At 29.0% G+C, this 18,116-nt stretch overlaps 4 protein-coding genes across 4 annotated transcripts; all 4 read right to left on the bottom strand.

Moving 5' to 3' along the window:
* Nucleotides 1–222: 222 nt before the first annotated feature.
* Nucleotides 223–3,906, bottom strand: LOC128956680 (ATP-binding cassette sub-family C member 2-like). Its single transcript, XM_054302395.1, has 8 exons — nt 3,875–3,906; nt 3,680–3,819; nt 2,497–2,738; nt 1,944–2,219; nt 1,232–1,856; nt 688–1,130; nt 460–620; nt 223–415 (listed from the first exon to the last, which is right to left on the bottom strand). Exons 1-8 carry the CDS (start codon nt 3,904–3,906, stop codon nt 223–225), a joined length of 2,112 nt encoding a protein of 703 aa, XP_054158370.1.
* Nucleotides 3,907–5,142: 1,236 nt separating this feature from the next.
* LOC128956679 (multidrug resistance-associated protein 1-like) lies at nt 5,143–5,926 on the bottom strand. The gene is made up of 3 exons (XM_054302394.1): nt 5,894–5,926; nt 5,242–5,804; nt 5,143–5,197 (listed from the first exon to the last, which is right to left on the bottom strand). The coding sequence occupies exons 1-3, from the start codon at nt 5,924–5,926 to the stop codon at nt 5,143–5,145; spliced, it is 651 nt and encodes a 216-aa protein (XP_054158369.1).
* Nucleotides 5,927–10,283: 4,357 nt separating this feature from the next.
* On the bottom strand, nt 10,284–11,329 carry LOC128956678 (multidrug resistance protein mrp-7-like). Its single transcript, XM_054302393.1, has 2 exons — nt 11,010–11,329; nt 10,284–10,916 (listed from the first exon to the last, which is right to left on the bottom strand). Exons 1-2 carry the CDS (start codon nt 11,256–11,258, stop codon nt 10,284–10,286), a joined length of 882 nt encoding a protein of 293 aa, XP_054158368.1. The 5' UTR covers nt 11,259–11,329.
* A 1-nt stretch (nt 11,330) lies between these two features.
* Nucleotides 11,331–16,984, bottom strand: LOC128956677 (ABC transporter C family member 8-like; the record flags this gene model as incomplete). The annotated part of the gene is made up of 11 exons (XM_054302392.1): nt 16,902–16,984; nt 16,159–16,292; nt 15,906–16,037; nt 15,258–15,499; nt 14,685–14,960; nt 13,950–14,580; nt 13,423–13,865; nt 12,975–13,357; nt 11,838–11,952; nt 11,739–11,773; nt 11,331–11,550 (listed from the first exon to the last, which is right to left on the bottom strand). Coding segments are annotated over exons 1-11 (2,694 nt in total), but the record flags the coding sequence as incomplete, so codon positions are not given.
* Nucleotides 16,985–18,116: the final 1,132 nt, after the last annotated feature.

Raw genomic sequence — 18,116 nt, 5'->3', positions numbered from 1 at the left:
AGTAATAGTAATAGTAATAGTAATAGTAATAGTAATAGTAATAGTAATAGTAATAGTAATAGTAATAGTAATAGTAATAGTAATAGTAATAGTAATAGTAATAGTAATAGTAATAGTAATAGTAATAGTAATAGTAATAGTAATAGTAATAGTAATAGTAATAGTAATAGTAATAGTAATAGTAATAGTAATAGTAATAGTAATAGTAATAGTAATAGTAACTTACTTAATATAATCACATAACTCTCCGTCCAAAACATCGAGATCTTTGCTAAATCTGTTTAATATCCGACCCAATGGTGTCGTATCAAACCATGTCATGGGTGCGTGCATTACACGCTCAAGTATCTGGCCGTGCAATTGTTGGGCAGCCCGTCGGGCGCCAGCAATCAAACTAGCAATCAAACCAGCACACCTACCATAAACAAGACAATACAGGCAACAATCAGTGCGGCTAACACTGACAGATAGTATTGTGTTTTGGATCGGTTGGTGATATCCGATGTCCATTCGGACAGCCAATTGTAGACATAAATATGACAAACATTAGCTCCTATTAAACCAATCAAAAATATGATGAATAGTATAGTAGACATTGAACGGATATATTTTATATAAACCTAATTTTAAAAAAATAAATAATTAATTTAATTAAATTAATAACAATCTTATATATGGTTTACGTACACCAAACTTGATTACTCCAGACTCCAAGTGCTCTTCATTGATAAGCTGTGTATTAGAAATGGTTGTCATATTGAATGGTTGGTCACTATTAGTATCAACAGTAGGTTCTATTGTTGATGAGTTGATGACGTCGATACTACCAGTGCTATGTCGACCATCAGTTAACATATCTGCTTCTTCTAATTCTTCATCTTCTTCGTCTTTTTGTTGTCTATTGTTGACCGAGTATTGTGCGACCAAATCGTTAAACTCACGATTGTTGTCCAACAGCTGTTCATAAGTACCGATAGCGGCCACTGAGCCGTCTTTCAATACGACAATAAGGTCGACATCGGGTAACACAAACAGCTGATTGGTGGCCAAAATACGGGTTTTTTGACGTAATAAACCGGTTTGCGAACTAAATACTTCGGTCATAATATGTTTGCCCACATGACTGTCCACTAAAATATAAATAATTATATAAAATTAATAAAATATATAATTATAGAAATAAATAATTATTAAAATAAAAATAATTTCCAAAATATTTTATAACAAAAACCTGCGGACAACGGATCGTCAAACAAATAGATGTCGGCATCAGAATAGACGGCCCGACATAAACTGACTCTTTGTTTTTGACCGCCACTCAAATTGATACCCTTTTCGCCGATTTCAGTCTCATCTCCGCCGGATAGTTGTCTAAGATCTGGTTGGAGAGCACAGGAACTCACAACTTGACTGTATTTAATCGGATCGTATGCTTTGTTAAACAGTATGTTGTCTTTGAGGGTTGCATTCAGTATCCATGACTGTTGGGGAACATAAGCCATAGTTTGTCCCTCTGCTATGTTAACTGATCCGTCTATCAGTTCCATATCACCAATCAGTGCCGATAATAATGAACTCTTTCCAGAGCCGACACCGCCGACCACTGCTACAAACATACCGTAACCGATGTCTAGATTTATATCTATCAATGTGTTGTTGTTGGTGGTGGTGGTAGTGGTAGTGATTGTAGTAATGTTTGGTATTGTTGTTGTTTGTAAATCATTTTCATTGCCTATCCATGAAAATGTTGCCATATCTACAGTCACTGAAAATTGTTTGCTATCATTGTTTTTAACATAATTGTAATGTTCGGGTAATTTGAGAAATTTGTCGATTCGTTTAAGTGATACATATATCTATGATTTAATTAAATAAATAAAAACAAATTTTTTCATTATGAAAATAATAATAATATAAATTATAACAAAAAATATAATAATTACCAAGCTAATTGAATTGAAAGCAAATGGAAATGTTACAATACTATTGTTAACTAACGTAAACAACGAAACTGATACAAATATACGTTGGGCATTAATTTTGTCCTCCCCTTCAATAGCTATAAACGTGCCGAAAGTGGCCAACTGTGCAATCATTGGCACTGTAAAGGTTAGTATCAGTGTAACCATAAACCATAGGCCGGCGCAAAACATGTGTCTTAGTTCACGGTTACGTATTTTGTTAACCATTTTAATGTACGGTATTTCCCAAGCGTATAACTAAATTAATATTATGTATTATTTATTTTTTTTAATAAAATAACGTAAAATAAATTTAATATTTTTATAAATCAATTATTAATAATAAAAATGTTGATTGCCTTGATAATTATTGTTTAATTTAAATATTAGTTAAAAATTAATTAATTAGAATTAAAATAAATAATATGGATTATGATAACTGTGTTAATTAATTTAATAATTTTCAATTTATTTATAAATTTATGTAATTTATACTAATTATACAGATAAATAGTAAATATAATAATAACCTTACTTTTAAAATTTTAATACCATTTAGTATTTCGTTCATTATATTTAGCCGATTGTCTTTGAATTCAAACTGTTTTTGTTTGGATAGACCATTGAATACGGTTAGTATGAAACTTGTAGGTATAACGGCAATCAAAATGGCCAGACCTACAAATGCGGCCACACCTAATTGCTGATAGATTAGATAGACGGCCAAACAAATCTGTACGGGTGTTGTAAATAGCAATGGAGAGTATTGAAGATTGTCTATTGTTGTATATTATTTTTTGTGTCAATTAAATAAAAATCCAATAAATTATTATTGTGTTTTATAATAAATAAAAATATACAGTTTGTAGATAAATAAATAAATATATATATATAAGCTTTATAATTTTCTTTTGACCCCCTCCCCACCCTTGATTTTAGATTTTTTTGTTGTTGAAAAAATTGCCGTTTAAAAATGCAATACACCCAAAAAGTCTACACCCCACCCTAGACCAACCCCCCGACGATTTTTAGAGAATTTTGTAATATGACCTCACCCTAGATAGACGGGGGGTCTAAAACCAAAATCAAAAACCTTGCTTAACCCTGATATAAATATATTGTAGCGGAATAATAATAGATCACTTAAAACAATAGTAAATGTACTCAAATTATAAGTTTAATTACTTATATAACTTCTCATATGTTTTAACTACAGTAATGTTTTAGTGTATTAAATACATAGTTAATATGAGATATGTATTCCCATAGAAATAACATTAACGGGTTATTTAGTATTATAAAGTATGTGTTTACTATACCCATAGGAATTGCATTAGCGGCACATTCACTATTATAAATATGGGTTTAACATTGCCATAGAAATAACATTAGCTATACTTTAACATACAAACATATAGGTTTAGTTTGTGACACATATAGTGTCAGTAAATGCAGTGACGCACTTGCGTTTCAGTGAATACTATTTAACCATTGGTTTAAATATTTTATATACAGGGGTTAACAAGGGTTTTTGTTTCCTATACTTTAACATTAATGAATTAATTAATTTCTATGCACACTTGTGTATTGTATTTTAATGCAAATGAGAATTTGCCTTTAGGTGGTAGTGTGCGACTGATCAAAAATAGGCAGAGTTTAAATTAACCAATAAGAGCAAAGTAGTAGTGAATGTAAAAGTTGTCATCAAATATGAATACAGAGTTTAGCAGTTTGCGCGCGCAATAGGCAGTGGCTTATGCAGCGATCAGACTGCTGAGCTCTCAGTCGAGTGAAATGCTCGACACAAGTTGTCTGATACTCAAACTGGTCGGTTGCCGTCACTTTACTCCGCAATACACTGTAGTGTATTATTATACATTGTATTAGTTTTATTTTATGTGTTAACAATAAACTCGGTTTTGGTTATAAGTCCCGAGTAAGTCATTTGGGCCTTTGGCCCGCGCTTTCTCTCTTCTCTCTATCTCTCTTGCTTTCTCTCTTCACTTCATCTACGAGCTCCCTTGCCGTGTCAGTCGCGTGTTCCCTTTTCCCGTGTCCATCACCACCACCACTACTCAACACATTGGCCGATACAGCACCGCTCAACACTTGAGCCGAGACAGCACCGCTCAGCTCATTGGCTCATCACAACCGTCACAGCTCACCGCCAGATCCATACCGTGGTCGCTGATGTCCTCAACTACATAGGTGTTGGTGCCGACTCATCTCTAAGACCGACACACTTTGGTGCCGATAAAGTCGAGTCATCACCGGACACCTTAAGCAACCAATCCAACCGTTTCAATATATATTTATATATATGTGTGTGTAAATTGCTATCCCTACCGATAATACGTTGACAGTCAACTGTCATCAAATTGACAATTTCTCCATTAGGTGTGAGCCGTTTGCTATCATTGCTTAATACCAGTGCTTTGCGATATATGGCTGACGTTAGACACGATTTAACTCTTATACCTTTATAATGATAATTAAAATTAATAAAAATAACATTTATTTTTTTATAATTATATTTAGTTTTTTGTTGTTGATATTGTTGATGACTACTGGTGCATATACAGTATATAATTACATACCCATTGTAGTTAGTATTTCATTGGAATAGGCCTTAAATAACGTGTAGATAATATTGATTACAAGTAGTAGTATTGTATAGACATATCCGTGCCATTGATGATCATATTTGTCGTCAACGAAATCAATTAGTAATCTATAACCAAAAAAATAGCAATAAATAATAATTATTAGTTAATGTATATTAAATAATACTTTTATAAAACTATGTAATTTCATGTATTTTATATTAAGAATATAGTGTTAGATATTTTAAGTACAGTATGTTTTTCACATACACCCTCACCCACCGCCTCCCCATCCCCCCTTTACTTACTTGATAATAAGTGGCTGTAAAGTTTGTATAATATAGGCGACTATAAGCAATACAATTGGACAGATAATATCCAGAGCATATATTTTGAAAATGACCATGAACACATTAGTATTATGATAATGAGGATTATTATTATCATTTTTATTATTATTATTTATAAACCAATGTTTTGCAAACAATTTGTAATTATTTAGACTACTGTCCACTGAACGTAATGGCCAGAGATCTTGTAATTGTAATGATTTTCGCCAACCATTTATAAATAGCATATCAATCCAATGGTAGGTTATCTTTGATAGATAGGATGCCCTGTCTTTTGGATGCACTTTACGTTGGTTTTGATGACAATTGTTGCTATTGTCTGCTAACTGGCCATCAATTTCAGTGTTTATTGTCGGCAGTTTGTCAGCAAATGTTGTTACGATTAGCAACAATGCTGTCAATGAAAATGACAAACATCTCAATATAAACTCATAGTATCTAAGCTTATTATCCGGTGCTGTAGTGTATGTAACAATTGATAGTATACTCAAAAATGTATCGATCAATAGGTATATCCAAACACAACCGCTTCGATGGACACCATAGAGACGATGGCTGTAATAGATTAGACACAGGGCTAGTCTGGTAGCTGTTTGTATGGCAGTCATTACAATGTAGGCCGTACTCGGACTGTCCAACCATTGATATTTGCGAACCAAACTAAGTATCAATTCAACAAATAGGACAACTGTGCTGACAATGGCCAGACATAGACGACTTGAATTATATGAGTTCCATTCAATTGATGGTTTGTTCGATGATTTATAACAATTATAGATAATATATGGTAGGCTTAGCCATAGGAATATACAGGGAATCCATGCAAACCATGTCTCGATCATACATGAGCTTAGATGAGGATCGGGTGTATACCATGTTTGGTGTATATCCTGTAGTTTAATGATATGATAATTGATTATTTAGAAAACTAACAATAAATTTGTTGAATAAAAAAATAAAATATTAAATTAGTATTTACCCATAATTTTGTAGTACAAATATTTTCAAACATAGATAAATAATTAATTAATAAATTAATAAATAAATTAATTTATTAAAAATTATTTTTAAAAAATTGTATCTGAATTCTTAAATTTGATATATATATCTGATATATATAGATATGATATATAATGTTTAATATAATAAAATTAATAAATATTATTACAATATTAATATTGAATAAAATAAAACGTTTATAAATACATATTTATTTATCTTTACTAAATATTCAAATTCATAAAATTAATATAATTTTTACTTGAATTTTTAATGAAAACAAAACTGGAAAAAATAATACATACATACAATATAAAATACACATGTATTTCATGAACTCATTATAAAAAATAAAATTTTTAAGTCATAATGATAAACATTTATTTATACATGATTTTTCTGTAATATATATATTTTTAATAAGATTGAGATATTTTAATGAAACTTTACTTAATTAAATACTAATGGAGGATATGTACATATATATATAGCAGGGTTGGAAAAATACAAGTTTTTTTTTATTAATTTTGTCTAAAATACAGTAAAATACAATGTGTTTGGATGTATTATACAATTTTAGAAAAATTACACAATGATAGAATATTTAAATTTTTTTAATTAAAAGTATTATTATTACATAATTTCAATATCGTTATTAGAATTACGTTATTTTCTAAATCTATTAAAAATTAATATTAATTGACTGTATATTTGAATAATTTCAATACCAGATTTAAATTTGGATAGCTAATTTCAAATTTTATTAAAAATTAAAAACAAAAATAATTATTACAAAACATTGTTTGTGAATCTTATTTTTTTGTTACTAGGTGGCGTTAATTTTTTTTGTATGCCAAAATTGTCATGTATAATACAAAGAGTATTATACTGTATAATACGGTTTGTATTATACATACACTTTGTCTCTGCCAACACTGATAAATAAGTAAGATTGACATTCATTTATTTGTAAAATTTTATTTTCTGTGTATAATTAATTTTTAAAAAAAAATTAAAACAAAAAATAAATAAAATTTTTACACAGATAGTATTTCTGTATATTTGTTTGAAAAATGTTAATGTTTTTTTAACTATAATATATATAATTTTATTTTCAAAAAAAACTTGAAAAGTTTTGTTTTCTGAAATCTATACGAGCCTTTTTGACTCTGTGTGTCTGTCTGTCTGTCTGTAGCATTTCATTTTGCGAATTTTGAAATTCTGACTTCAGATTCGGTTAGAGGACTACTAATAATGTATTGAAAAGTTGCATCAAAATTTTGATACCTCTTCGGGAACATAGACAAAATGGCGGCCAAAGTAAAAAAATTAAGAAAATTTTTTTAAGTATAGATTTGATTAAAGCATCAAAACAAGTGAAACATATATGCATTAAAATTTTTATATCTCTTCGGAAACAGAAAAAATGGCGGCCAAAGTAAATAAGATTAGTTAAAAATTTATATTAACATTTAGTTTGCGTTAAGATTATTCTTGCGTCATCATTTAATATTGCGTCAACATTTAATATTGCGTCACTATTTAATATTGCGTCACTATTTAATATTGCGTCACTTTAATATTGCGTCATAATTTAATTTTCCGCTAACAGTAATCTTAGGATCATTATATAATATTGCGTCATTATTTAATATTGCATCACTATTTAATATTGCGTCATAATTTAATTTTCAAACTTCTTATCGGTTTCAACACAATTATCAATATTTAAAACCTAAGTATTATTTCACTAATGTTGGACAAGAATTACACCATATTGTTAACACTGGTAATCATTGGATTTACATCAATGTTCAATATACATCATCAACAACAATTACATGTAATGTTTATGATTCTGTTAACGCATTAACAGTTAGCCAATTAATTGTACGCGTCGCAAGTGCCCATATAAGACAACTCGACATAACACCTCAATTAAAATATCAATTTTGGCGAGTAACAAAACAGCCAAATACTAATGATTGTGGTGTTTATGCTTTAATGAATATGGCATTAAATATTTCTGGTATTAATCCAAGTTCAATTAGACTAACTGAAAATAGTTTCAATTTGCGTCAAAGATTACAAAGATGGTATGAATCTGGTTAAATTTCATTGCCAATTACACGAAGTACCGAAGCAAAATCCAAATACATAACAATACCAACTCTACATTGTTTGTGTTCGAAAAAATTTAATAATAATATGATTCGCTGTACACAATGTGGTGAAAGATTTCATCAAAATTGTCAATCAGATAATAACACAACACAAAGCAATTTTGTTTGCACAAAATGTGTTGAACCAAATCAAGATATTTACGATGTATTGTAAACCATATATCTATATATAACATTTATTATATCCTTATTTTAAATATTACTTTTGTATTTAATATTTGTTGTTTAAAATAAAATTAAAATTTTATATAAATGTGATCTTTATTTTTTATAAATGACAATTAATTTGCGAACATTATATTTTATGCCGTCAAGTTTTTTCTGATAATGCTTTCTAGCATTCTTAACTGGTTTAATTTATAATTTATTTTTTGTATGTTTTATTTATTTCTATTTATTTTTTTACTATATTATTACTATTATTGCTGACTATCATAATACCATAGGCAAACTAAGCAGGTATAATTATTATTATTATATATATATTATTGTTATATAAAGCATTGTAATTATAGTTTTACTTAATAATAATAATAAAAAATAAGAAAAATTTTATATTTTTATTAATAGGCTTAGTAAGTATATTAACGCACATACTAACGTACATACACTAAAGTATATAATAAAATACTTATTGCAAATACAAAATAGTACTTTATATATATAGTTTTTAAATAATAATAAAAATAATAAATAATTAAATAAAATAAAATAATTTTTGTAAATTATTAGTTTTTAAAAAATAGTGTGTATTAATTTAACAATTATTAATTATTAGTTTTAATTTTTTTTTGATTTTAATTTCTTAGATTTATATATATATATATATATATATATATATATATATATATTTAAACCCTACTATATTAAGCAAATCAAACGGCACGTCTAAGTCACCCAAAAAAAATTGTATTATTGATACTAAAAAAAATAAAAAGTTAAAAAATAACTATACGTTTGTTTATAACTTTCACTAAAGATTCAGTTATCCGCTAAACTGTTACCCAAAACAAACAAACAAAACACAAAATCTCTTGCCATCACATGATTTACACTTTATATTACTACTAAAAAAATCTTAAATAAAAGGGGTTTTCATTAATCTCCGGCACGCGGTTTTTGCTATAATTCTTAAACGGAGTGAGATATATTAATTTTGTAAAAAGTGTATTAAAAAGTGATTTACGCGTGATAATATAAAATTAAAAATTTTTAATTTTGATCATGTGATCATATTTATTCTTGGATGTTTGCAAACCACTATGTCAGAATCTAACCTATAAATGTTAGAATAAATTTTCAATAGCATATTTGTAAAGCTTAAATTGAAAATTTATGGGAAGAAAAATTTTTTGAAATTGATCGGAAAATTTTGTTATTAGAATAAGTAATAGTATTAAAATCTTTATCTAATAAGTGTCTACTGTCCATAAATAACGTCATATTATTTTTTACTTTTTCTTATAATGTGTTTTTCCACATGTTTGAATGTTTGAAATTTCAAAAAAAATTCTTCACATAAATTTTCAATTTAAGCTTTACAAATATGCTATTGAAAATTTATTCTAACATTTATAGGTTAGATTCTGACATAGTGGTTTGCAAACATCCAAGAATAAATATGATCACATGATCAAAATTAAAAATTTTTAACTTTATATTATCACGCGTAAATCACTTTTTAATACACTTTTTACAAAATTAATATATCTCACTCCGTTTAAGAATTATAGCAAAAACCGCGTGCCGGAGATTAATGAAAACCCCTTTTACTAATAATAACTATGTATTTATACATTGAATTTATGTCTCTATTGTCACAACAACCAAAAAAACAATAAAACTTGTATTAATTAATACAATATAAAAGTATACTTATGTTAACATTTTTATTTAATTTATACTAAACCTCTAAAAAATTTTTTTAATTGTAAAGATCTTAGAGATCTAATAAACTAATAATTGATTTTTTATAAAAAAAAATTATTAGTTGCTCCTTACCATAGATGCAGAGCATTTGACACACATTGGCAGATAAAATTTTTGCATTCAATGCTATAAAAGCATTACCAGAAACAAACTTTGATTGCATAAACTTATATGGTCTCATATTAATATAAATTTTATTTTATAATACAGTATTAAGTTATTAATATAGAAATAAATATAATTTTAATAAATTATAATTTAAATAATTCCGGCATCTCTGGCCAGTGTATAGAAAATGGTTGACTTGTTGGCCAACAAAACGTCGGGTTCGTCAAACTCGGCTACCCGTCCATTGTTGAACACTAGCACCCGATCCGAGTCCATAATCGTATTGATTCGGTGGGCAATTGTCAGTACAGTACACGAACTGAATTCCTGGCGAATAGTTTGCTGAATAAGTGCATCGGTTTCGATATCGATGGCAGCCGTGGCCTCGTCGAGGATCAGTACAGATGTATGACGAAGCAGTGCTCGGGCCAGACAAACAAGTTGTCGCTGACCGACACTTAGATTATCGCCCGATTCGGCAACCGGTGAATCCAATTGATTGTCCAACGACTGGACAAACTGTTTGAGATGTGACTGTTCTAATACTGACCACAAATCCGAATCGGTATGAATGCCAAAGGGATCCAAATTTGACCGAATAGTACCCGAATAGAGTATCGGTTCCTGCGGTATGATTGTCAACCGCGACCGTAACTCTTGGAGACCCAATCGGCTGATGTCGATGTCGTCGATGATAATGTTGCCCATTGCCGGCTCAATGATCCGGAACAGTGCCAATGTTAGCGATGACTTTCCAGCACCGGTTCGGCCAACAATACCTATCTGTGTGTTTGTATGGGCGCACAGAAAAACCAATGAATAATAATAATAATAAAATAGTAGACAAATTTTTTTACTTTTTTTTAGTTTATATACCTTTTCCTTGGGTTTAATGCATATATCAATACCGCGTAACACCAGATCCAATCCGGGACGATATCGGGTACCATAGCCTTCAAACCTTACCGAACCGTTTGACGGCCAATTGGCCGGCAGGTCAATAGCGGTCGAGTGCCAGTCGGCCTCAGATTCTAGTCGTGTATATTCATCCACCCGTTCCACTGAAACGATACTGTTTTCAACCAAAATAAACGCTTTGATCAAACTGTCTAACGACGGTATCATTCCGATGGCCAACGACAGGCTTAGACCTATTGAACCGCCAGTCAGTCGATCTTTGGCCAGTACGGCAAATAGTGCGGCAAAAAATATCAATAGATTACCTAACACTGCCAGCCGTATCTGTAGCCAACTGATGGCTAAAACATTGGGATACAGACACATCTGGTTGGCGTCCAATCGGGACTCTATTTCCCGTACAAACCTATCTGAACAACGATAGGCTCGAACACTGGACAGACCGTTGACCGACTCTTCAAAGTGCGATATGATTTGCGATCGAGTGATTGACTCTAATCTGTATTTAAAAATATAATTATTATAAATATAATATGAACTATATATAATATACATACTACAAAAAATATAATTATTATTTTATTTTATAAATTACTTTTACTTTTAGTATTATACTGGGAATAGGGTATTATACAGTATACAAAAATAATTAAAAATATTTAATTAATTATTTATTTTTTTAATTACCTTTTTAATTGGCGCGATGATTTTAAATAAAATACCTTTAAAAAAATAATTTTTATTGTTATTTGATGTGATTTTTGTTTTTTTTAAGATAAAGCATACCTGAAATAATACATATAATATAACAGCAACAATAAGTGGGGCTAAAAATAGTGGCGTCAATACAGATATATTAATAAGTCCGGCAATTATTATTAGAAACTCATTCATAAACTCACTAAATAATAATAATAGTAATAATAATTAGTAATAGTAATAGTAATAGTAATAGTAATAGTAATAGTAATAGTAATAGTAATAGTAATAGTAATAGTAATAGTAATAGTAATAGTAATAGTAATAGTAATAGTAATAGTAATAGTAATAGTAATAGTAATAGTAATAGTAATAGTAATAGTAATAGTAATAGTAATAGTAATAGTAATAGTAATAGTAATAGTAATAGTAATAGTAATAGTAATAGTAATAGTAATAGTAATAGTAATAGTAATAGTAATAGTAATAGTAATAGTAATAGTAATAGTAATAGTAATAGTAATAGTAATAGTAATAGTAATAGTAATAGTAATAGTAATAGTAATAGTAATAGTAATAGTAATAGTAATAGTAATAGTAATAGTAATAGTAATAGTAATAGTAATAGTAATAGTAATAGTAATAGTAATAGTAATAGTAATAGTAATAGTAATAGTAATAGTAATAGTAATAGTAATAGTAATAGTAATAGTAATAGTAATAGTAATAGTAATAGTAATAGTAATAGTAATAGTAATAGTAATAGTAATAGTAATAGTAATAGTAATAGTAATAGTAATAGTAATAGTAATAGTAATAGTAATAGTAATAGTAATAGTAATAGTAATAGTAATAGTAATAGTAATAGTAATAGTAATAGTAATAGTAATAGTAATAGTAATAGTAATAGTAATAGTAATAGTAATAGTAATAGTAATAGTAATAGTAATAGTAATAGTAATAGTAATAGTAATAGTAATAGTAATAGTAATAGTAATAGTAATAGTAATAGTAATAGTAATAGTAATAGTAATAGTAATAGTAATAGTAATAGTAATAGTAATAGTAATAGTAATAGTAATAGTAATAGTAATAGTAATAGTAATAGTAATAGTAATAGTAATAGTAATAGTAATAGTAATAGTAATAGTAATAGTAATAGTAATAGTAATAGTAATAGTAATAGTAATAGTAATAGTAATAGTAATAGTAATAGTAACTTACTTAATATAATCACATAACTCTCCGTCCAAAACATCGAGATCTCTGCTAAATCTGTTTAATATCCGACCCAATGGTGTCGTATCAAACCATGTCATGGGTGCGTGCATTACACGCTCAAGTATCTGGCCGTGCAATTGTCGGGCAGCCCGTCGGGTGCCGGCAATCAAACTAAGCACACCTACCATAAACAAGACAATACAGGCAACAATCAGTGCGGCTAACACTGACAGATAGTATTGTGTTTTGGATCGGTTGGTGATATCCGATGTCCATTCGGACAGCCAATTGTAGACATAAATATGACAAACATTAGCTCCTATTAAACCAATCAAAAATATGATGAATAGTATAGTAGACATTGAACGGATATATTTTATATAAACCTAATTTTAAAAAAATAAATAATTATTTTAATTAAATTAATAACAATCTTATATCGTTTACGTACACCAAACTTGATTACTCCAGACTCCAAGTGCTCTTCATTGATAAGCTGTGTATTAGAAATGGTTGTCATATTGAATGGTTGGTCACTATTAGTATCAACAGTAGGTTCTATTGTTGATGAGTTGGTGACGTCGATACTACCAGTGCTATGTCGACCATCAGTTAACATATCTGCTTCTTCTAATTCTTCATCTTCTTCGTCTTTTTGTTGTCTATTGTTGACCGAGTATTGTGCGACCAAATCGTTAAACTCACGATTGTTGTCCAACAGCTGTTCATAAGTACCGATAGCGGCCACTGAGCCGTCTTTCAATACGACAATAAGGTCGACATCGGGTAACACAAACAGCTGATTGGTGGCCAAAATACGGGTTTTTTGACGTAATAAACCGGTTTGCGAACTAAATACTTCGGTCATAATATGTTTGCCCACATGACTGTCCACTAAATATAAATAATTAATATAATAATAAAAATAAATTATTATTAAAATAAAAACTATTTCCAAAATATTTATATAACAAAAACCTGCGGACAACGGATCGTCAAACAAATAGATGTCGGCATCAGAATAGACGGCCCGACATAAACTGACTCTTTGTTTTTGACCGCCACTCAAATTGATACCCTTTTCGCCGATTTCAGTCTCATCTCCGCCGGATAGTTGTCTAAGATCTGGTTGGAGAGCACAGGAACTCACAACTTGACTGTATTTAATCGGATCGTATGCTTTGTTAAACAGTATGTTGTCTTTAAGGGTTGCATTCAATATCCATGACTGTTGGGGAACATATGCCAGACTCTGGTCCTGTGATATGTTAACTGAACCGCCTATCAGTTCCATATCACCAATCAGTGCCGATAATAGTGAACTCTTTCCAGAGCCGACACCGCCGACCACTGCTACAAACATACCGTTAGTTATGTCAAGATTTATGTCTCTCAATGTATGGTTGTTGTTGTTGGTGATGGTTGTAGTGGTGGTTGTTATTGTTTTTGTTGGTATTGTTGTTGTTTGTAAATCATTTTCATTACCCATCCATGAAAATGTTGCCATATCTACAGTCACTGAAAATTGTTTGTTATCATTGTTTTTAACATAATTGTAATGTTCGGGTAATTTGAGAAATTTGTCGATTCGTTTAAGTGATACATAAATCTGTAGATTTAATTAAATAAATAAAAAAAAACATAAACTTTTAATTATATAAAAAAAATTTTCATTATGATAATAATAATATAAATATAAATAATAATAATTACCAAGCTAATTGAATTGAAAGCAAATGGAAATGTTATAACACTACTGTTAACTAAGGTAAACAACGAAACCGATACAAATATACGTTGGGCATTAATTTTGTCCTCCCCTTCAATAGCTATAAACGTGCCGAAAGTGGCCAACTGTGCAATCATTGGCACTGTAAAGGTTAGCGTCAGTGTAACCATAAACCATAGGCCGGCGCAAAACATGTGTCTTAGTTCACGGTTACGTATTTTGTTAACCATTTTAATGTACGGTATTTCCCAAGCGTATAACTAAATTAATATTATGTATTATTTTTTTTTTTTTTTTAATAAAATAACGTAAAATAAATTTAATATTTTTATAAATCAATTATTAATAATAAAAATGTTGATTGCCTTGATAATTATTGTTTAATTTAAATATTAGTTAAAAATTAATTAATTAGAATTAAAATAAATAATATGGATTATGATAACAGTGTTAATTAATTTAATAATTTTCAATTTATTTATATTATAATATAAGTAGAAATTTATGTAATTTATACTAATTATAGAGATAAATAGTAAATATAATAATAACCTTACTTTTAAAATTTTAATACCATTAAGTATTTCGTTCATTATATTTAGCCGATTGTCTTTGAATTCAAATTGTTTTTGTTTGGACAGACCATTGAATACGGTTAGTACTAAACTGATTGGTATAACGGCAATCAAAATGGCCAGACCTACAAATGCGGCCACACCTAATTGCTGATAGATTAGATAGACGGCCAAACAAATCTGTACGGGTGTTGTAAATAGCAATGGAGAGTATTGAAGATTGTCTATTGTTGTATATTATTTTTTATGTCAATTAAATAAAAATCCAATAAATTATTATTGTGTTTTATAATAAATAAAAATATACAGTTTGTAGATAAATATATATATATATATACTGTATATATATAAGCTTTCTTATTTTCTCTTGACCCCCCTCCCACCCTTGATTTTGGATTTTTTGTTGTTGTTGAAAAAAATGCCGTTTAAAAATGCAATACACCCAAAAAGTCTATACCCCACCCTAGACCAACCCCCGACGATTTTTAGAGAATTTTGTAATATGACCTCACCCTAGATAGACGGGGGGGGGGGGGGTCTAAAACCAAAATATAAAACCTTGCTTAACCCTGATATATATATATATATATATATATTTATATATATGTGTGTGTAAATTGCTATCCCTACCTATAATACGTTGACAGTCAACTGTCATCAAATTGACAATTTCTCCATTAGGTGTGAGCCGTTTGCTATCATTGCTTAATACCAGTGCTTTGCGATATATGGCTGACGTTAGACACGATTTAACTCTTATACCTTTATAATGATAATTAAAATTAATAAAAATAACATTTATTTTTTTATAATTATATTTATTTTTTTTTGTTGTTGATATTGTTGATGACTACTGGTGCATATAAAGTATATAATTACATACCCATTGTAGTTAGTATTTCATTGGAATAGGACTTAAATAACGAGTAGATAATATTGATTACAACTAACATCACTGTATAGACATATCCGTGCCATTGATGATCATATTTGTCGTCAACGAAATCAATTAGTAATCTATAACCAAAAAAAAAAAATAACAATAAAAATAACAATAAATAACAGTTAATGTATATTAAATAATACATTATAAAACTGTGTATTATCATTTATTATATATTACAATTAGGGTAAGATTGAGATTCCCAGGGAGAGATGTTCCCAAATAAAATCCCTCCAATTTTCCCGGAAAATATATTATATTCCCTCCCTTGATCGTTAGAAAGGGAAAATATAATTTGTCATACATTAAAAAGTGCCTAATCTCAATGTCTATGTGTTTCAATTTGGACCAGTATGTTAGTAATAACTCAATCAAAATGTGATTCAAATAATATTAAACATTTAGTAAAAACATTAAATACATTTTGTAGACATTTACTATACAAACGTGTTTTTAATAAAACATATGTAATGTGAGTTAGAGTACGATAGGTGGTACCACAAGGAAATGTCTTCCCAGGGAATTCCCAGAGAACAGGGAATATAAGGAACTTATGGAAAATAAGACGAACGAGGGAATCTAATCTAACCCTAATTACAATATAATGTAAAGAGTATTGAATATAAGTACAATATGTTTATCAAATACACCTTCATCCTCGCTCCCCACCCCCCTTTACCTACTTGATAATAAGTGGCTGTAAAGTTTGTATAATATAGGCGACTATAAGCAATACAATTGGACCGATAATATCCAGAGCATACATTTTGAAAATGACCATGAACACATTAGTATTATGATTATGAGGATTATTATTATTATTATCATTATTATTTTTATTTTTTTTATTATTATTTTTATTATAATTATTTATAAACCAATGTTTTGCAAACAATTTATAATTATTTAGACTACTGTCCACTGAACGCAATGGCCAGAGATCTTGTAATTGTAATGATTTTCGCCAACCATTTATAAATAGCATATCAATCCAATGGTAGGTTATCTTTGATAGATAGGATGCCCTGTCTTTTGGATGCACTTTACGTTGGTTTTGATGACAATTGTTGCTATTGTCTGCTAACTGGCCATCAATCTCAGTGTTTATTGTCGGCAGTTTGTCAGCAAATGTTGTTACGATTAGCAACAATGCTGTCAATGAAAATGACAAACATCTCAATATAAACTCATAGTATTTAAGCTTATTATCCGGTGCTGTAGTGTATGTAACAATAGATAGTATACTCAAAAATGTATCGATCAATAGGTATATCCAAACACAACCGCTTCGATGGACACCATAGAGACGATGGCTGTAATAGATTAGACACAGGGCTAGTCTGGTAGCTGTTTGTATGGCAGTCATTACAATGTAGGCCGTACTCGGACTGTCCAACCATTGATATTTGCGAACCAAACTGAGTATCAATTCAACAAATAGGACAACTGTGCTGACAATGGCCAGACATAGACGACATGTATTATATGAGTTCCATTCAATCGATGGTTTGTTTGATGATTTATAACAATTATAGATAATATATGGTAGGCTTAGCCATAGGAATATACAGGGAATCCATGCAAACCATGTCTCGATCATACATGAGCTTAGATGAGGATCGGGTGTATTCCATGTTTGGTGTATATCCTGTAGTTTAATGATATGATAATTGATTATTTAGAAAAATACCATTAAATTTGTTGAATAAAAAAATAAAATATTAAATTAGTATTTACCCATAATTTTGTTGTACAAATATTTTCAAACATAGATGAATAATTAATTAATTAATTAAAAAGTATTTAAAAAACCTAAATATAAAAAATTGTATCTAAATTCCTAAATCTGATATATATATATACAATATATATATATATATATATATATATATATATAT

This window comes from Oppia nitens, unplaced genomic scaffold (genome assembly GCF_028296485.1).
Source record: "Oppia nitens isolate AA-2021 unplaced genomic scaffold, nextdenovo-longstitch-racon4-pilon3 scaffold32_pilon_pilon_pilon, whole genome shotgun sequence".
NCBI lineage: Eukaryota > Metazoa > Arthropoda > Arachnida > Sarcoptiformes > Oppiidae > Oppia > Oppia nitens.
This window is presented reverse-complemented; position numbering and strand designations above follow the sequence as displayed.